This window comes from Thermobia domestica, chromosome 14, assembly GCF_964235325.1.
Source record: "Thermobia domestica chromosome 14, izTheDome1.hap1.1, whole genome shotgun sequence".
NCBI classification, from domain to species: Eukaryota; Metazoa; Arthropoda; class Insecta; order Zygentoma; family Lepismatidae; genus Thermobia; species Thermobia domestica.
The window spans coordinates 44,485,596-44,508,033 of record NC_137467.1 but is presented as its reverse complement, the minus strand read 5'-3'; the positions used below and the strand labels follow the sequence as shown (position 1 = coordinate 44,508,033).

The 22,438-nt window shown below is 37.4% G+C and overlaps 1 protein-coding gene across 2 annotated transcripts in view; it reads left to right on the top strand.

The window, feature by feature from the left end:
• Nucleotides 1-22,438, top strand: part of LOC145669661 (putative cytochrome P450 49a1) — a 156,960-nt gene that overhangs the window by 107,538 nt on the left and 26,984 nt on the right. For both annotated transcript variants that reach the window (XM_081737917.1, XM_081737916.1), the window contains exons 5-8: nucleotides 2,713-2,789; nucleotides 12,551-12,752; nucleotides 16,499-16,661; nucleotides 19,840-20,009. In XM_081737917.1, coding sequence (XP_081594043.1) covers nucleotides 2,713-2,789; nucleotides 12,551-12,752; nucleotides 16,499-16,661; nucleotides 19,840-20,009 — 612 coding nt within the window. The remainder of the gene's footprint in view (nucleotides 1-2,712; nucleotides 2,790-12,550; nucleotides 12,753-16,498; nucleotides 16,662-19,839; nucleotides 20,010-22,438) is intronic.

Here is a 22,438-nt window from a genome sequence, read left to right as displayed (position 1 = left end):
TGACTCTTAGCTCTTTTGGCACTAAACCGTATTGGTTCTATTCTGGTTCTTGGCTCTTTGGTGCTTGGCCCTCTTCTCTCTGCGTTCATTTTGCATTTGGCCCTTTTGGCTCTTTTGGCGCTTAATCCTCTTGTACGTGTTAAGATGAATGCACGAAAGAAGTTTCAGAGTTGTAACTTTTGAGGAATGGCACAATTTGTGGAAACCCTAAAATTTGTTTTGTATTCCCATTAATGTTTGACAGTGTAACCTTTTGTAAGGTTTCATAGAATCGTCTGAAAGAGCAGGAATTAAGCTTTCATTTGATATCAAGATTAGCCCAATAACTTGAAAAATAACAAAGTTATAGTAATTTTAGTTCCATGATGCTGAGTGACGGAAAGTTGAAGTGGCGCCAAATTCATTTTTTTTTAAATTTCTCCCCGCCCCATTTCTCATCCAAAAAATCGGAAAAAATAATTTAGCACAATTTCATTGTATGAAAAAAATTTTGAAGGGAATCTGAGACGTTGAAGCACATTGCTCTAGGTGAATTGACATGGAATGATCCATATAGTACCGACTGTGGAATTTGTACAAGGGTTCTCAAAGCAGCAACGAGCCTACTCCAGCTCTTTGGTAACGAATCTTACTTATAAGCATTTTGCCTGCAATGTTGCAAAATTCATACAAAATGTGATTCACTTGTATAACCGCGTTTGCCTAAATAATTGCGATTATTGAAGCTGTTTGTCTTGAATCCAAAGGCCATGTCATTGAAAAGCTACTTTGTGTCTCTTGTTCCTTCGATCTCTCTCTCTCTCTCTCTCTCTCTCTCTGAACCAACATAGGTCCAACACTTTAGTCCCATGTTCTACTCTACATGTATGTCCTCTCGTTTAAAGGACAGAACGGGAGAGCATAACGATATGTAAATTTATTCGGCCATGCAGAATCAAGAAGTTCATCATTTTAGTCTTCGAAATTATGCTAGGTATAAGTATAGGAAGTCTGATAGAATGGTCATGTCCGCCATTCTGTCTGTCAACAGGCATTAGAGTGAAAAAGGTAAGAGATGGAGGATTCAGAGATAGTTTCCCAAGAATGGATTTCTTTCTCCTTTGTTTTTACAGCAGTTTTCCAAGAATGGATTTCTTTCTCCTTTGTTTTTACAGCAGTTTTCGAAGAATAGATTTCTTTCTCCTTTGTTTTACAGTAGTTTCCCAAGAATGGATTTCTTTCTCCTTTGTTTTTACAGCAGTTTTCCAAGAATGGATTTCTTTCTCCTTTGTTTTACAGTAGTTTCCCAAGAATGGATTTCTTTCTCCTTTGTTTTTACAGCAGTTTTCCAAGAATAGATTTCTTTCTCCTTTGTTTTACAGCATCTACTCAATCTGGAAGTAATGTAAATAAACCAGTTTCACGTCCAGCGGTGATCACCATAGAACAAAAAATGTGGCAGATGCCAAAAAACCGATTAGAGCTCCCTCGTGGCTAAGCGGTTAGTGTACGCGCCTTTGGAGTGGGAGACCCGGATTCTATAGCGTGGGATCCAATGTGGTTCGAATTCCATGTTAAGCTGTAGGTCCACGTCTCATATAGCTTAGCTGCTGAAACGGACACTAAATTCAAAAACAAATCAAATCAAACCAAGAAGTGATTTTCTGGAATGGATTTACTGTCGAAAACGTTTCATGTTCACCTTTATCATTTTACTATCGTTTCCATCTTCAATATTGCTATTCATAGGTCAATAATTATGAGAAATATCGAGGTATGACTTTTTGACATGGCATTATTATTATTATTATTATTATTATTATTATTATTATTATTATTATTATTATTATTATTATTATTATTATTATTATTATTATTATTATTATTGATGTATCTCTGTTTAAATCAGTTTTAGCTTAGTAATCTGACAACTGTCTCTGCCAACTGCAGATTATTTGAAGAGTTCTTCTCCAAAGAACTTTTTGACCATATGACAGGTCAGAGGCGGATCCAGGATGGACTTCTGAGGGGGAAGCGGTGGGTTGTAATACTGCTACTTAGAGCTACTTTTGAGAGCTCCAAACTCTGAGATGGGTTTTATTTATATATATAAAATAAGAAAGTTTCCTCTTCTAGGAAGGGGGGAGATCGCCCCGATCGCCCTCCTGGATCCGCCACTGTGATGGTGTTTGGTATTACCGATTTTTATAGATTTGTTAGATGTTTTGCGATTATATGTTCAAATTGTGTCACTGAACTTTTTGGGGCAATGGCTGTAGATGAGACAATGATCTGCCTTGCTGTAACTTTGTTATTTTCATAATTTTTGATGTCGTCTGCCAGGTCTTTATATTTTGCATATTTTCATACTGAATGTTGTACTATGTTTTGAATCAATGGTAGTATTACATGTATGAGGGTTATTGCTTGGTTTATTTTATTGATAATAGTCGGGTATGTTCGCAGGTAACGTTATATATGTTCTGATTTCTCGATGTCAGTAAAGTTTGTATTTAACGTTTCCAAGTACTGGACTTGGCTGCATGGGCGCCCGAAGGGGGTCCGAGGGCCCTAGCTCTTATTACACATAAAAAATACCAAACAATATAGCAACCAAGAAGATGTCCCCCTTAGAAAATTTTCTTCGGGCGCTCATGCTTGGCTGGTATTAGTAATATGGCTTGGTGTTGGAATTAGTTCCATATTATGTGTTATTATTATTATTATTTTCAGGATCTACACTTTACGAGACTCCAGTATGGAAATGCCAAATAACTTTGAAAACGAGTTGTATAGATGGGCATTAGAGTGTAAGTTGATCATAATTTTTAATTTATTATCGAAATACCTTAGTAAAAAATACATGATAAATAGTCTTTATTTAACAAAAAATACTTTTAAGATAACAGAGTAAACTAAATTTTATTATGAAAGGTAATAGCCACAAAAGATGAGCGTATTTATTATTGTCTTTATTTAAATTATCCCATAATTCTCTACACTAGTAAATCCTATTTATAATGCAAAGGAAGCATATGAGTGTGTGAGAAACTCAAATACGCGAATTTCAAAACATTTAAGAGATGTTAAGGTCAAAGGCGGATCTAGAAGGTAATATGTGGGGACAGGCACGTAGACAAGGGGTGGGTCCGGACCCCCCCTTCGAGACCAGAAATAAAAAAAAATTAAGGAAGGACGAAACAAAAAGAAACAAGAAATAGGAAGAATCAGCGTTAAAAATAAAGATAAAAATAAAGCTAAAATAAAAATAAATTTTTATCATCGCTTCCCTGTACTATCAAACATGTTATTTCAGAAACGGTTTTCTACTGCTCCTTTAACTTGTCATTTGGAACAGACAGTAATTGACGAAATAATAAAAACAAAAAAGTTATGTGGAAAGCAAGTCCTGTTAATATTTGATTCAACAGAGAAACGAATGCAGATATAAAATATTTTACAAGACATTATTGGATACGTATTTTTTTTTTAATAGTTGAGGTCATAGTGAAAGGAAAATTGTCATATTTGGATGAACAGAAGAAGGAACGTAGATATTGTAATTTTTTAAAAACATTTTTTTATAAATATTCTTTTATTCGAGATTTCTTCATAGTTTGTTACTAAATTACTTGCTAACATGCATGGGCGGCGATCCTGGGGGGCCGGCCCCCAAGGGTCATGTGGGCCCCCTTGTTGTATTTATAAATATAGGGTCTACAATATATTGACATATTTGAATGCAATTTGTCTTAAAATCCTCTTATATGCCTTCTGAATCTGAATGGACCCCCCGAAATTTACAGAGAAATCGGCGCCCTTGCTAATATGTCCTAATTTTAAAGTCTTAAAAAACCAATATATGTTGCTTAGTAAAATAATTTAAATTGATCAAGCCCCTAGTGTGATAACCACAATATTTCATATCAAACTTCCCCCCCCCCCCCATCACGAATTCCTGACTAAAAGAACCAATATATGTTACCAGTAAAATAGTTTAGAATAATCGAACTCTGGTGTGATAACCACAGTATTTCATGTCTCGGACCCCCCTATTACGAAATCCTGGCTACGTGCCTGGTGGGGAGGCCAGCCAGAACCCAGATTATGATAGGTATATCATACGTTTACTATAAACTTTCAAAAATAGCCCTATATATATAGCCCTTTAATTAATTTTGTCACTCAAAAACCTTAGGGGCCTAGGCCTCCCGTCCCGGGCTAGATCCAGCGCTGACAACGATATGTATAATCATCTAGCAGAAATATTTAGAAATGTTTAATCCTTATTATAAATGCAAGACCCTTCAGTTTCTGTCACATTAATTTCTAATAGTTCACCATCAGACAAATAGATGTCGTTAGATGCGCTTCATTTTACCCCAATCGGAGAGATGTCGCTAATGTGTATAAAATTTACAAATAACCGAAGGCTTGAGGAAATGAATAGTATTATATGGAGTACTTAACATTATATTGCCAAGGTAAGACAAAAATCAGTCGAGCCTAGAGAATAGCATACACTGTGCACCAGAAAATCGCTATCAGGCTTTCTGTATATAAACCACAGGAAATTTACGACAAAAAATCTATTTATACATTCTTGCTTCCAGTTATCGCGCGATACTTCGCTGGTTTCCAGCTTTCTCACTGGAGGCACTGCTTGCATTGTCAAGTCTAGGCTAAGATTATTACGTGCTTGTGGACGCAAGCACGGCAGGTCTTAGTTACGGGCGAGAGAGTGAGAGAGACTAAGGGTTTCACCCGAGTGGATACTGCCTTACCGTACATACTAGTGTACAAGATTTTTGGAAGCTTAGCTTCATCATACATACATCATTTCTTCTTCATCATCATCATCATTATTTCCACTACACTTTACTACAGTACGAAGATTATCATCAACCGAGACGTGCCTTATGGCATCTCAACCTGTGAGTGGCCAACACTCCGGTTTACCACCAGTTGTACCGCAACCCTCTTGTTCTTCCGGGAAATCGGTGCGCCGGAGATGTCATTCATTGGAACGGATCTCTACCAGCCAGGGCTCTTCAGCTCGCTCCCGTTCACCAGTAGCTTCAACAAAACTACCGCCTGCTAAACGACAACATAAAATCAGTGACGCCAGTTCTGAATCTTCCATGAATATTGATATTCGAGATGATAACCAGTTTCCTAATCTACCGCCCCCGGGTCGACCTACTATCTATTCTTATTTGCTTCAGAACTTTGACCCGAAATTCACAAATACAAAACTTCTTTTCGTTCAGATTACTAAATACCTGCCTCGTGTCAATATTACTCAAATGATAAAGACCAGGAACGGAATGATTATCAAGACACCTGATCCAGAGTTTCTCCGTACGATTCGGAACAAGTTCAGTTTCGAGATTTTCGGAAAACAATCTACAATGACCAAGCTCAGTGACCAACGTACCAAACAGCCACCTCCGCCGAAGAAAACGCCTACTCTTTCTGTAGTTATTCGTGGGGTAGATCCGAGTTATACCGACGATGAGATCCTCGAAGAACTCAAGTTAGAGGGCTACCTTATCATCAAATGCATCCGGATCAAAGGCGACCATGGTCCGACATACATGGTGCGCGTACTTACAAACTCACAGCAGACCATTGATGACCTGCTAACTCGTGGTGCATATATCTACAAACAGCGCCATCGTGTGGAACCATCCAAGACTTCTTCTCCATTACCTCTTCGCTGTGAGCGCTGTCAGGTCTATGGACAACACTCTACATCTCAGTGCAGAAACCCATTTAAGTGTGGTTACTGTTCCGGCCCACATCCTACACGTAGTTGTACTAACTTGAAATCACCTCCGACGTGCTCCACATGTCAAGAAAATTCACACCCAACATATAGTTACAAATGCCGATCCAAACCAGCTCCTGAGCCATCAAAACCAGAAACAGTAGTGCCACTGCGCATACCTGAACAAATCCAACCACCTACAAATCCCGCTCTTCAACAGCCTGTAACTGTCCATCAGCTTTTAACATTTCTTACTCTGTCTTTACAAAACATTCACCCATTCTTACGTAACCACATCGCTCAACAAATTCAGTACGTAGCCAAGGCAATTTTCAACGTTAACATCTCTCCCACATATTCTGGCAATAATGTTTACTATCATTCAAATGTACTGGAAACCGAGGTTTAAAAGCCACCATGTCTTTCTTCATTGCATTATGGCGCTCTCCTTCTTGTTTTTGAACATACGTTCTCTGGCACAGCACAAGCTGCTCTTTGAAGCGCTTTTGCTTGAAGAAAAGATCCATGCCTTTCTGCTTAATGAGACTCATCTCTCACACAACATGACATGTCGTATACCTCGATTTCAATTGTTACGACAGGATAGCACCATAGCAGCCAGGCGAGCCAACGGGGGAGTAGCGATTGGGTTTTCTCCTTCCATCCCATTTCGCAGTCATTTACCCGTTTTACAAAATATTCCTGAACATCTTATCACATCTTTATACTATAAAGAACTCTATGTAACAGTTGCAACTTTGTATATCCGTCCTGGTCATGATATTCCATACAATTTCTTCCAATACATCTCTAATAATTTTCGCACCTACATAATCATGGCAGACGTGAATTTACATAGCCGTCCGGCGACTCAGCGAGACCAGTTTCTCAATTATATCACTAGCCATACTACCGGTGTGACACTACCACTGCCGAAACCTACCAGGCCTTCTAGCCAGACTACCCCGGATATAGTTATTGTGTCGAGCAACATTTCTCATCGTAGCTCTGTTGAGGTACTTGACCTCATTGGCAGCGACCATGCTCCTATCAAACTCCTTATTACAACTCGTTCAGCTACTGCTCAGGATATACCTCCACGAACTACCTATCGTTATGATAAGGCAAATTGGACTGCATACCGATCGCATCTCACAGAAAATCTTTCTGATCTATCGCCACCAAGTACCGAATCAGACCTCTATCATTGTCTCGAATCTCTGACTACTGTCATGCAAAATGCTACTGCCAAATACATTCCTACATCTACTACTTCTGCCTTTCGACCATCTTTGCCTCCACAATACCTGCCGTTGATCAAACGTTCTCGTCAGTTTTATAGGGATTTCGTCGCTACTGGCAACCTAGACTCCCTGCATCACCACCGACAACTTCAACGCACCGTTCACAACTATCTCAGAGCTTACAAACTACGGAGCTGGATCAAAACTTGCAATCATCTCGGTTCTCTTTCTCATCCAACGCAGTATTGGAAGCGTTTTCGGCAACTCACTGGGCAAAATACTCGAACAACTTACCCTCTTATTGACAATAATACGCCTCTTCATACCGATACTGACAAGGCTAATGCTTTTGCACAGTACCTTCAGGAAATATTTACACCACTGCCACCTGATTTACCTCATCGTCCTCATCCCGTCGACAGGCTCCATCTGGACTCTCCACATTTACAACCAAATATTCAACATACTCTTCCCGAGAACAACCCTCTTACTGAGCCAGTCTTGATATCTGACATTACTTCTGTTGTTGCTCATAGGCGTAACACAGCTCCTGGTATAGACTCTATTACATACAGGCACGTTCGAGAAAGCCCCTATACTGTTTTATATTTGCTTTCTCTTATATATACATTTATTCTTCGTACTGGCTATGTCCCTGTCGACTGGAAAACATCCAAGACTCTCATGTTTCTCAAACCAGGCAAACCTGCTCACACTGTCAGCTCTTATCGTCCCATTCAATTAACATCAACATTTTGCAAAATTCTGGAGCGTATCGTTGTCAAACGTCTTCACTGCTATCTGGCACTACACAACAGTCTTCCTCTTGAACAAGCTGGTTTTAGACCCTCTTTCAGCATCAACGACCAACTACTTCGCCTTACTAATTCCATCTACAACCATTTTAACACAGGACATCCATCTTGCTTGGTCCTATTTGACTTGGAAAAGGCATTCGATAAGGTCTGGCATCCAGCTCTTATTTATAAACTGAAGCAACTCAGATTGCCTATTGCCTATCTCCGCTTCATTTTTAATTTTCTCACTTGTCGCCTGGCCTACGTCTATGTTAATTTCAGTTACTCCTTTCCAATTTTTCTTCATTCTGGGGTTCCACAAGGATCGGCTTTGTCACCCTTACTGTACATTCTATATGTTGCCGACTTTCCTGCTGTTCCAGCTACAGTACAATTCTTTCAGTATGCAGACGACACTGCACTGCTCGCCACTGGTAAAACTATCCACCAACTTAATTTGGCCTTACAAGATGCTATCAATACCTTTGTCGACTGGTGCTCTCACTGGCGCTTGAAAATAAATCCGACGAAAACGCAAGCTATTGTATTCCTATCACCGAAATACCGTTCTCGTATTCACCGTAATCCTCGTCTCTTGAATCTTACTGTTCAAGATGTACCTCTCAAACCTTCTCGTGCTGTCAAATATCTTGGCCTTACTTTCGATCACCGCCTTACATGGTCGGCCCATTTACAAGCTATCGCAAAAAAGGCATATAGTCGTCTCAATTTGCTGAAAAGTCTTACTGGAACAACCTGGGGACTCTCTGCGACTACTATCCTGAACACCTATAAAGTTTTTCTGCGACCCATACTTGTTTATGGTTTCACCGCCTGGTTATCTGCACCACCATCATACTATGAGAAACTACGAATCCTTGAACGACATGCCTTGCGCATCGCCTTTCGAATTAAGTTGCCCAGTCCAACTCGGGACCTCTATGATCGGCTTACGTTTCCACACATCCTCTATCATCTGGAAACACTTCGCACAAAATATATTACCCGCCGTCTGCAGTCCAACCATCCACTTTTACAGCAAACATTTGAAGAACACGCCCGTAATCTCTCCCCCTCTGCTGCTTTCATTCCTCCGCTTTCATTACTGCTTACTCTCTACCGCTACACTATTCCCCCTGACCACCCTGACAGTCGTTACTACGAACCATATTCTTCAGATGCTCATCTCCCTCATATCTGGCCATCATATGCACCGTAACACCTACCGTTTTAACAGGGCACCCTTGTCTTCATCAATGCCTAGCGTCGCCCCTAGGCGAGAAGATAACACGCATTTGTCATACTAACAAAACCTATGTGTTGTGATGTCAACTGCACTTCATTCTCATCTGCTCTCATCCATCTGCTTTGATGCTCTTTCACATCTAAACCTTAAACCAACCTCATGATTATGGTTCTTAAAACCATAATGACCTGAATTGCTTGATAATAAAAATGCTTCTTTAACCACCCATAGCCCATCTATTGTTTCCATATATTACAATAGTACATCTACCTCTCTTCCCCTACAGAGGGCGTAACCCTCTTCGGGTAGTTGCTAGCAATTGCTAGCAGGCAAAAAAAAAAAAAAAAAAAAAAAAAAAAAGTTATCGCGATAATGTTAATAATATAACTTCATTTTAGGTTAGACTGCTTGCTTTAATCTTTCTTATTGTTAGAGTGTTTTACTTTCCTATGAGTTACTTATGCTATCTTCAGCATCAAGCAAGCTAATTGCTACTAAGAATGGCAAGTAAAAAGATTGATTTTTAAAATCATTTGCATCTTTAAAGTTGCATCGTGCACAAATTTTGATTCATCCGAGATCCAAATGAAAGATACTCACTTCAAAAGTAGGAAGCTCTTAAATATCACTGTATTCTGTGGTACAAAACTTACGAATGTGAGCGGCTCGGGGAAGCACATCCTGTGAAGTTGAAAAATGAAATGAAATCTTTGACTTTTACGACCCACGGCTATACCGGTTAGGCTAAAGGAGACGGTGATGATGAGTGATGAATGAAATGGTGTAATGAAGAAAGTGGGAAGAAACGGGAGAGCCCCGAGAAAACTCACGCACACGGTGTTTGTCCACCACAAAGTTTACTTGGCGGGGGCTGGGATCGAACCCGGAACCCCAAGCACCAGAGGTGAACGCTCTACCACTGAGCCACCGCGGCCCTCCTGTCAAGTTTAGTTTCTACGTGGAATCGGTTGAGATTGAACCATAGAACAGTTTGTAGGTAGTCTAATTTGGAACTCTACCTGCAGATGCCAGGGCAAGCTTTTTTGATATGTGTCATTGCAGTAAGTTGCATGAGAATGTTGAACCCTCTTTTCCAGTTTACTCGAAAAGTTATAAATTGTGACATGTTATTGTGATGCTCCGAACAGCTCATATAGTAGCTATGATACTAAGATTCTAAACTCATACAATATTTTAAAAACTGTTTCCAAAGCTGGAAATGTACTATATTTCGGACTTTCTCAAACTGTCAGCCGCGGCACAGTTGTCATAAAGAGGTACCGTGAAATATTCAATAAATATATTAATGTATAAATATGGTTTACGCACATGAATTATTTGGTAATTAGATACAGTAACGAAAAAAAGTTTAGTTCAACGTCGTACAAGAAAATTACGACAAACTGCAACTCCTCCCCTGGGCTACTCGATCTCCTGTCTTGAACATTATTGAACACATATAGGCAGATTTAGATCGGTGAATCCGGTACAAATTTCCTTCTTCATTGTTGACGTAGGAAGTGCAGCACTACTTTAGGGATCGTCGAATATTCTTCGAAAAAACGATTCACGAGATACACGCTTAAACTCCACTGCGTATAAAAGCTGTGTTTGAAGTTATTTTAAATTAATCAAATAATGTGTAAGAGAAAAAACATAAGGAATTAAGTGTGTTCTTCAATTAGCTGAAATACCCACCCTTTCAACGGGAAAAATATATTATGGAAACCACTTGAACCAGTAGCTCCTTAGAATACGTATAGGGTATGAATTTGTACTTTAATGGATCGTGATTGTCACTATTCATCTCTGTAATACCGAAAACTATAGATAGGATACAAGTAAAAATAATATATGAGAAGAAAAACATAAAAAATTAACTTTGTTCTTCAACTAGCTGAAATACTTATCTTTTTCACAGGAAAATAGATCTATGCAAACGTATTTGAACTTCTAACCCGTTAGAATAACAATGGTGGATGAATTTTGGACTTCAACTGTATCAGAAATTCACTATCCATCTCAGAAATCCCTAAAACTATGGGTTAGATACAAGTATAAAAAATTAACTTTGTTCTTCAACTAGCTGAAATAGTCATTCTTTCCACTGGAAAAATATATTTATGGAAAGTATTTGAACCCGTAGCTTCTTACAATGCATATGGAGGATGAATTTGGACTTCAAGGGATCGCGAGTCACATTCATCTATGCGATCCCGAAAACTATGGATTGAATTTTGCTATCAGTTATTTTCCATTATTTATACACATCTCCCTTTCCTATCTCACCCCCTTATTCGGCTATACCAATTAGGGCTGAATTTGGTTTTAAACAACATTCACTATGTCACTATTTATCTCAGAGACATCGAAGACTAAGGATTGAACACTAATATAGATCATTTCGATTACTTTTACATATATCCCTCTCAACTCATATCCCTCACCCCCTTCTAATGGGGAATGAATTTTTACTTAAAAACGGTATCAAAAGTGTCACTATTCATCTCAGCGACCCCGAAAACTATTGACTGTACACTGATATCAGTTGTTTTCTGTTCTTATCATTATTCACCTCCCCGTTCCCCTTCCGTTGCCGAAAATGTGATGAAAAGTTAGATCAGCGTCCACACATGTACTAAACATCATTTAAACCTGTGCGGCGGTGTAGGAGAAGTTAGCTGTCAAACTAGTTTCTCATGTCACCGTCTTAGCCCTTCATTCTATTGCCGAAAATATATTAAAATCCTAAGTTAGGTCAGGGAAAGCTCATGTACCAAAAAACATTAAAATCGGTGCAATGGCGTACGAGAAGTTATCCGTCAAATTAGTTTTTCGTGTCACATCCTTAACCCTTCACTCCCTTGCCGAAAATACGTTAAAAACCTAAGTTTGACCACGTTCCACTCATGTACTTAAAATCATTAAAATCGGTTCACTGATGTATGAGAAGTTAGCTGTCAAAATAATTTTTCGTGACAACTCTTCATTCCCTTGCCGAAAATACGTTAAAAATCTATGTTAGACCAGGCTTCACTCATGTACCAAAAATCATTAAAATCAATGTAGCGGTGTAGGAGAAGTTGGGCTCAAACTAGTTTTTCGTGTCACACCCTTAACCTTTTACTCTCTTGCCGAAAATATCTTAAAATCCTAAGTTAGGCCAGGGAAAGTTCATGTACCAAAATTCATTAAAATCACTGCTGCCGTGTAGGAGGTTAGCCGTCAAACTAGTTTTTCTTTTGACACCTTTAACCAATGGCGTATTTAGGGGGGTGGCTTCCGGGCTTAAGCCCCCCACGAAATCTTACTTAGTATAGTAAAGTAAATGAAATATCTTGCAGAATTTTCACATTTCCAGGCAAAGCCCCCCCCGAAAGTTAGCAAAGCCCCTCCCGAAACAAAATCGTAAATACGCCACTGTCTTTAACCCTTCACTCCCTTTTAGGAACTAACCGTAAAACATCGCTATTTTTATGTACACTATATTATATTGTTTCTCTCATTATTGCAGCTATATCCATGGTAGCATTGGATACACGCCTCGGATGTCTAGACTCGAACCTAACACCAAATGCTGAGCCACAAAGGATGATTGACTCTGTACAAACGTTCTTTCATTCTGTTGAAAAGTTAGATTTCCGGTTTCCTTACTGGAAGTACTTTTCAACTCCAACATGGAGGAAATATGTCAAAGCTTTGGATTTTTTCACAGAGTAAGTTAAATAGTGATGTAAACGTTTACCGTTAATAAAATGCAAGTAGTACTTTTTTCCAAGACAGAAGCTCATTTTACATTGCTATATATGTTACTGATGATTAGAGCAGCGTCATTTCATTCTTTCTTTGCACGGGAGAGGACGTCTCTGGATACAAGTCGAGTTTGATTTTCAGTATGATATTATTACATTAACTAAAATTAGTACATTTTACAGACTATTCCATAACGAAAAGTACGATAGAACTACAGTAGAACCCCTTTCGTCCGATCTCGGCTGGTTCGCCATTCCAATTGATACGACCGTGCTTGAGCCGAACTTGCCCCAACTTGTCGGTGACTGACGAGACCCATTGTCGTTTACTGCCGTAGCGATATTGTTGTTTACTTGCTCTTACAGTATATCCGCTTTAATGCTCCGTCATCATTTGTATCGTTTCTTTCGTTGTACGTGTTTTTTGGTACTGTATTACTGTTTATTTCACAGTAAATCAATATTTTTCTATATTTTCTGAAAATCCTATCTTTTTTGCGTCCCAAATGTTACGAATTAGAGTGGTTCTACTGTATATCTGCATATTTTTCTAGGAAATACAGTGTGTCCGTAAAGTTGGGCAACCCAAAGTTTGATTGCGTACGAATCTTTTGAACCAAGAATGATAAAAAACTGAGACTTGCAACAAATATAAACGTGTTCTATGTACATATTTTCGAGATTATGACCAATGTTGGAACTTATAACGTTTTGTGTAGTAACGAAAGAAAGTACCGAAAGTGTAGATTTAAAAAAAAAAAATACACAAAATCAAGAAAATCAATATTCAGTTGCAAAAACTAATCGCCTGCTGGTGAATGTCTCTGTGTATCTGAAGTATGCATCCACATTTATCCATTGGTGCGAAAACGTGACAAAGTTCATGCAGTGTTGCCATATAAAAAGGCTATTTAATACAAATCCGCGATTTTTTTTTTTTTACAGAAACGCGGCCCTTGCCAACACTGTTGTAATAAAAATTACTGCAACAGGCGTATTTTACGTTAATTAGTGATAAGCAATGAGAATTTGCACATAATTGATAACCTTAGATTTTATGCAAAAATTTGCGACAAGTCCTGTGTAATAGGCAAATTCTATTATGGCGAAAGATATGAAAAAATGGAAAGAAAGGAACGTTTTAGGAAGTAGTTGGTTTTGAATATAAAATACTGTGCTGGGATTTTTTAAAATTGCAACGGTCGTTGAGCTTTAAACTGATAAAGCGCCTTATGTTAAGACGTCTAATCCTGCGAAATTAAAACACCGCTAATTTTACAGTAATTAAATGATATCTTCAAATAGATGAAAGATAATCGAAATTTGGAACAAGAGCACCCAAGACAATATTATTTTGGATGAGGTACCGTTATCACGAGTCACCTAGTAACTTTCCATTTGCAGCCATTTAGAAACGCGATAATAAATGCCGATTTTCTAAATGGCTGGAAATTGAGAGCAGTGATAACGATATCTCATGTAAAATAATATTGTCTAAGAATCTCTTCTTCCATTTTTCGATTATCTTTTATCTATTTGAAGATATCACATAATTACTGTAAAATTAGCGGTATTTTAATTTCGCCGTGATGTGTCTCTTAAATGTAAAAAAAAAAAAAAAATAAAAAAAAAAAATAAAGTCAGTTTTCCAGTTGCCTTGGGCACTAACCGTACCATCAGTACAACATTGCCGGGAAAGAGATTTGTGATGTTCTAATTTCCAATACATAACAATGTCCACATTCCTTATGTCATTTTTATGTACTGTTACGGTGTCTTTAAACGGCTGGCTAAAGTAGAAACGTTCTTTATCATTGAGCACATGGAACCTTACCAGTCTGGAGCCTAAATTACTGGAGCAGTTTGAAAAAGAAAATCCATCATTTTAAATTGAAACCACATATTTTCAACAGCTTTCCACTCTTTCCCTTTTTAAAGAGCCAATTATCGGTGGCGAACTTAGCCTGGTACCGAGAAGCTAGGCCCCTCAGTTTTTTGAGCTACAAAAATAATTGAAAGTATTATTTATATATGGTGATTGGAACGAAGCGGTTTGTGTGAAATATAAATGTGGGAGGGGAGAAAATAGAACAAGTGAATAGTTTTCGATATCTGGGTAGTATTCTTAGTAATGACATGAAGTACGAACGTCAAACAAAAGCAAGGACAGGAATGGCCAAAAGAAGCCTTTAGGATGAAGAGAAGTCTGTTTTGTCGGACCTTGAATGAAAAGTTGAGAAAAAGACTTATAAAATACTTCCTGTGGAGTGTTGTACAGTATGGGTCGGAAACATGGACATTACGTAAAAGTGATGAAAAACGACTGGAAGCCTTCGAAATGTGGATGTGGGAAAGAATAGAAAGAATTAGTTAGGTCGAGTGGAAAACGATTGAGAGGGTGTTAAAAATGGTGGGGGAGAAAAGAACAATTTTAGATATTATTAAGAAGAGGAAGAGAAATGGTTGAGATATGAGCTAAAAAGGAACTGTATTATGATGGACGTGCTAGAGGGTATAGTGGCAGGAAAGAGAGGGAGAGGGCGAAGAAGGTTATAATTAATGGACGATACAAACATAGAAAGACCATACGTAAAGATGAAGAGGTAAGCGGTAGACCGCGGAGCGTGGAAGCTACTTAGTTGCGGGAAGTGACCTGTCAATAATGGAAGAATACCTATGATGATGATTATTATTATTTATATATTTTTGAAAGTTTCTAGTAAGCGTTGACTTTTATTCTTTATTGGAAAATTTTTGAAACATCATCTCGTATAGTTTCAGTTTTAGTTTTTCTGTTATGTAATGTGTAAAACATTACCTGAGGTCCACAATGCCAATGTCCAACCTAGCCATAAGAGGTATCCATCAGGAGTTCGATACTGCAGGACCCATGAAAAATTGCAAAATCAAGATACACCTTTCATAGAACGTGTTCTGGCTGAGCCCCCACGTTTTACCTTCTAGATCCACCACTGCTAATGAGCTTCTCCTAGTAAATGGCATTCATGTCTGTCTGTGTAACGAAATTCAGAGTGGCAGAAATGTAGGCTCACCGCTGAAATATCCTATTTTTATCTGCATTGTATCCTAGTATCGTATGCATTATTTTATTATACATAGGATTTTCAGACGATTTTTTATTGTTGCTAACATCGGCTTTGTTTCGGCCTTTAAATGTATTGTTGCTATCGTTATCAGTGCAACAAGGTAATATATCGAGAGAGAAACCATTTCACTTGAGAGTAAGATTGGACTTGGGAAGAACAAGATGGCGACGGATATCTTTACACCTGGAATATCATGCTCCTTCAATTGTGCAATTGTGAATATGTACATAATTTTAAATTTTGACAAAATTTAGTTTGTTTACAATTTTTATATATTATTACATCTTTTTTTATATGTCCTGCGCTTCTAACCCCCAAGTAATTTAACAAATTGTGTGAAAACAAATTTACTTGGAACAGTCAAATTTGTCCATGTAGGAACGCGCCATTTCATACAAATCTACGTTTTCAAAAACAATTAAAACAAATTTAGTGAAGCAGTCCACTGTCCTGGACTTACTTTATAAATCTCCCGAAAGGGAGATAACTAGAACTAGAACCATTTCACTTACATTGTATTCTCAGTACGAGTACTAATTGTTTATGGAGGGTGTTAATTTAAGCTTGTTATTATTCTATTTCCTATGTATTTAAATTTTACAGAGTGTCTACAAAGCATATCAACGAAGCCCTGGAAAAATTAAAAAACAAACCAAAGGATAGCGATGCAGATTTGACGTTGCTGGAACGACTTCTGGAAAAGGATCCAAGTGGCAAAATACCCATTATAATGGCCTTAGATATGATGCTGGCAGGTATAGATACAGTAAGTTTAATTCTTATAATTTCCTAGGGTGTTTGAAAAAGAACTCCCTCGTTTTAAGTATAAATTTAATTGAGAAATGAATAAAAACTTACATCAATAAGTACATATCATGAAAGAGAATTTATTCACGTTTTGTTTAATGTTGGTAGATTTTAACGTGGGATCCATTTGTGGCCCTGCACACGACGAGACGATATTCCATTTCTCGTCATGTATTCACCAACATTTCAGGTGTAACTGTTCCAACCGCCGCGACGATTCTTTCCCGTAAACGATTGATGTCTCTGATCTTTTCACTTTACACAACATTTTCTATGTGGCCCCAAAACAAAAAGTCTAGTGGGGTTAAGTCTGGGCTTCGTGGTGGCCAAGGTATTGGGCCAGCACTGCCTATCCACCTTCCTGGAAAGCGAGTGTCAAGAGCCGCACGCACATGGTTACTGTAATGATGTGGGGTGCCATCTTGTTGGAAAAACACAAGCCCCTTTTCCGCCTCAATATCGTCCATTGGAGGTAGAACCAGATTCGTTTTATAAGAGAAATTATGCTTCTCATTGCTTCTCAACAAGCGAATCACAAAATAAAAATTTAAAATTAGCTCCTGCAGTTAGGCTCAGTATTTCTGGAGTAAATACTGGAATTTATAGATGAGTAATAATATAGCAGGTATATTGGGGGTATCTGGAACTTATTTCGGACACGTTGATTCGATAATAATAAGTTCTAGCGTTCATTTGTGATTCCAGTCTCAATTGGAGAAGATACAGTATTTCCATTACTCGTACAACATGGGCACATCCAAGTTCTGCTCTCATGTATCATCTAGAGGTAGAGGAATTAATTTTAGGAAAAAAAGATTTGCTTCCCAGATGTATAAAGTGCATTAAAAAATTAAAAAGATAAACACTTAACTTGATATGTAAGCAGTAAGCAGTGACGTAACTAAGGGGAGACAAATATGACTTGTGCCCCGGGCGCCATATTGGAGGGGGGGACAAACTGAGCAAACATTTATTTTCACTATAAGACAGAGAAACGAGTTTTAGGAAACTCAAGATCATTAGAAAGTCAAGAGGACAACAACTCGCCAACGTTAGGATCATATTCGTAGAGCCTAAGTTAGCTTCAAAGCTATCTTTTGAAGACATTGTAAAAACCGTTACAGCCAAAAGAGCTCGCAAAGTTAAATTTTAGTTCCAGTTTTGTGTTTTTATTTAACTTACATCGATTTAAGAGATTTGTAAAATGTCCGAGTATAATACTCGAGACAACAGCTTGACTGTCATAATTAAATATTCTATTCTAAAGCAACAGACTGTTGATTCATTATACTCATATGCATATCCCGATATAATTCCAGAAACATTAAAGAATTTGCCAAGCATGCTACTATCAGATTATTTGGTAATCAAATACTAATTAGTTTGATGTTTTATCTTTTACTAAAAAATAAATGTTGTACTGCAACTTTGAAATCAAGCTTTACCACTTGAAAAAAAAATTGGAATAGGAGAATTGCTGTGAGATGCCAATAATATCAGGTATAGTTGGGGAGCGTTTTGGTTTGGGTGACTCGGGGGGAGGGTGCTAAGAGAAGTTCTTGCCCCGGACGACAACTAGCCTGGGTGCGTCGCTGTACGAAAGTGAAATCTCGTAATATATTTTATTTCAATGCACGTGCACGAATATAATATATAGAAAATATTGAAAATGTTACTGTTAAATGTACCGGGGTATAACAAAGGGTATCGACTGCTGGATTTTCCCATGTAATGATAAGAAATATAGTGATTTAGTAATTCAACGATGGAGCCAAAATGTTAGATATGCTCCCTAGAAGCTTCATTTCTGGTTCTACAATAGTAACTTTCTTCACTACTTCACCTCAACACAAGTTGATTTTGCGTTTCAGGTGACAGGTAGATTGCATTTGCTACGACTCTATGTGTTTTTAGGAAGGGATCAAATTATTTCAAAAAGCAAGTATTTCAATGGAATTTTCCCTATATTATAACTGTCCTCAAAGTTTCCTCTGAAATGAAAAACTTGTTGCCCAAGAAGGATAACAAGGGAAATAATTTGATGCAAATGGCGTCTTGAAAATATTTCGGCTTCCGATAAAGTGGCGGATCCAGGGGAGGGACAATTGCAACGATCGTCCCCCCAGAAGAGGAAACTTTCTTATTTTATATATATAAATAAAACCCATCCCAGAGTTTGAAGCTCTTAAAAGTACCTCTAAGTAGCAGTATGACAACCCACCGCCCCCCCCCTAAAAGTCGGTTCTGGACCCGCCCCTGTTCCAATGCAACTCAGTCGCCGTTTATCTCTACAAATTGTCTTGATTCGATGTATTCTATCACGGGCCTGCATTACAGCTTCAAAACACCAAGGGATTTCTAATTTAAACACGGAGATAGCACTAAACCAAAATGCAGAAATATTCGTATTTATTTATGTCTTTCAACAGAAAATTTATTTAGAAGCGGACAGAATTATAATACACTCTAAATAAAATAAACATGAGTTTAACTGATTCTGTAGGCTATTTAAGGGCCCTTTTTTCTCATAATGGCGTCAAACATAAAGTTTAACCCTAATCCGGGCAAGCTATTTTTGTAACGTAGACTGCAACTGGGGCCTTACCAACTCTATTAGCCTTACCAACTCGATATGTTCATAACTTTAACTTCGACTAAAGATAGAAGAATTCAGAATTTTATGGCATCGAAATATTTATGGTTATTAAGAAATTCGAAGAAAAATATGAAGCTACTGGGCCTGGGAGGCCCCGGTTGTCCGGATAAGGGTTAATGTGGAATCCGAACCACTATAGCAGGATTTACAACACTGCATATAAAGTGTGATATTGTAGGTTTTGTTTCACATATAAATTTGAAATATGGAATAATCTGACGTAGTGCTGTTTGAAAAAAAAAATATTACTATATTGAGTTGACAATACTGTTAGCCTTATGGTATTACAGAGTATGCTAAACTATGGTACCCTGTTGATTTTTGTATGGTACAAAATTTCAGCATTTTTTGTGTATTAATTTAATAGTTACAATTGTCTATCAAGATAACTGATCCACCCTGTATATAGATATAAGTATATAATTGCATTCTATGAATGTCCATTTATGAGAAAATTTAATATTTTCTTGTATTTTTCCAGACATCTTTGTATGTTGCATATACGTTATATCACTTGGCAAAGAATCCTGACAAACAAGAAAAATTAGCAAACGAAATTACTAGAATTGTACCTTCCAAAGATGACTCAATTACAGCTGACCAACTTGAAGAGGCCAAATATTTGAAACTGTGCTTGAAAGAGTCCTTAAGGTAATCAAATGTTAATTTATAAAGATAATTATTGTGCTAACAATATGAAAGATAAAGTAAGGTATTTAGCGTGGTATAAGTAATTTTGTGATATGAATAATTCGCAACATACCCGTTATAAAGACACCTTCTTTTCACTTTGAACTATAAGATAGACCTTGCATCCAGTTCCATTCCTAATTGAAAGCAGTTGTTTTATGCGATGTGATAGTTTTGAAACGAAACCAAGAACACAGAGGTTGTGGTATTGTTTGTGTTGTACAGAACATTGTTCCGCGTCTTACATCAAACCACCTAAGAACAGCAGCATACAAACAGGTAAGTATTGATGATTTGTTTCATAACAAATGATGCATTAGCAATGGCGCCGATTTCTCTGTAACTTTGGGGAGGGGGGGCATTTAGATATGTATGGTTGTAGACAAAGGTCTAAGAAGGCATATATCAGGATTTTAAGACAAATTCAAATTATACCAAGGGCCGCGGTGGCTCAGTGGTAGAGCGTTCACCTCTGGTACATAGGGTCTCGGGTTCAAACCCTGCTCCCACCAAGTGAACTTTGTGGTGGACAAACACCGCGTGCGTGGGTTTTCTCGGGGTTTTCGCGTTTCCTCCCTTTTCTTCATTCCACCATTTCATTCATTTCCACCACCGTCTCCTTTAGCCTAACCGGCATAAGCGTGGGACGTAAAACTCAAAGATTTCATTTCATTTTTTCAAATTATACCAAATATTGGATATTCATAAAAATGCATACAACAATACATATAACAATTAAAATACATATGGAAATACACATAACAATACATATAACAATAACAAATACATATTCACAAAAATATATGGGATGGCCCACATGAGCTTTGGGGGAGTCCGGGCCCCATCCGCTCCCCCAGGATCGGCGCCCTTGTGCATTACTATAATTTTCAACAATGATGCATTACTATAATTTTCAACACAAAAATTTAGTAATCGATACTTTCAAGGGTAAAAGTGGATCGGAAAAAGTAGAGGGATGCATGATCTCACGGCGTCCCACATGCCTATATTTGCCCATTGTATGTTTCTAGGAACTAAAGGGATGCCATAGGTATTTTTTTTGGAAGTGGGGGAACTGCATCCTCCCGCGTTCCCTCTCACTTTTACACCTGGATGCTATTTCTTTTTTTATTATTTTGCGCAATTTTCCGATTGTCTTGACTCGACCGGAAGGCAAAGATGTAGGTATAGTTATCGTGTTACCAGGTAATACTCTAATGAATATCACAGGTGATATATCAGTCTCCTTCTTGGTAGAAGTTATCACAAAATTACTTTACTGTCACAAAATTATCTGTGTTTGTTAACAATAAAAGTAATCAGTTTAAACTATTCACATTAAAAGTAATTGTTATATTGATTCAAAACTGTATATACATTTGCTCTGTGTATAGACCCTTAAAAACCTTTAAAAACGGCAATTAAACGACTTCAAAAGGAAACGTTAAAAAGCAAAAAGTAATAAAAACGTTATAAAGCAAAAAACAATAATAATAAAACGATGAAAACTAAAAAATTCATTACTAGGCTATTATATATAAAAATGTTTGTCTTGGGGCACACTTCAAATTTTTCACGGTAATACTAATCATTATTTTCTGCTTGTTGGCGCTTTTTCTAAAGTCGGTTAATATATATATATGTAAATATAGATAGATAGATAGATAGATAGATAGATAATTTCTGCCTTGTAGTGCATTTTTGAAGTTTATTTTTGGATCAAAAGATCTAATATATTGCAATTAAAAATTTTCTTGTAGGCCTTATATCTAGAGCCGTTCAAAAATTTTTTGGCCCGTAATCCAAAAACTAATTATTGGCCAAGATCGCAATCTTTTGATGCATTCCTAAAATTTTTGGCCAAGATCACACTCTTTTGATGCATTTTTTGATCATTCCTAAAATTCTTGGCCAAGATCGCAATCTTTTGATGCATTTTTGATCATACCTAAAATTTTTGGCCAATATCGCAATCTTTTGATGCATTTTTTGATCATTTCTAAAATTCCTTTCCAAGATCGCAATCTTTTGATGCATTCTTTTGAATCATTCCCAAAATTCCTGGCCAAGATCGCAATCTTTTGATGCATTTTTTGATCATTCCTAAAATACTTGGCCAAGATCGGAATCTTTAGATGCATTCTTTTGAATCATTCCCAAAATTCCTGGCCAAGATCGCAATCTTTTGATCCATTTATTTGCATTACTTCTAAAATTCTTGATCTTATTCGATAAATTTTTCCATTTATTCGTTACTCCAGCAGTTTACTTACATAACTAGACCAAAGATGAGACAAAAACTTCCTTTAAAATTGGACAGCCTAAAAGATATGCCTAAAATATATATATATATATATATATATATATATATATATATATATATATATATA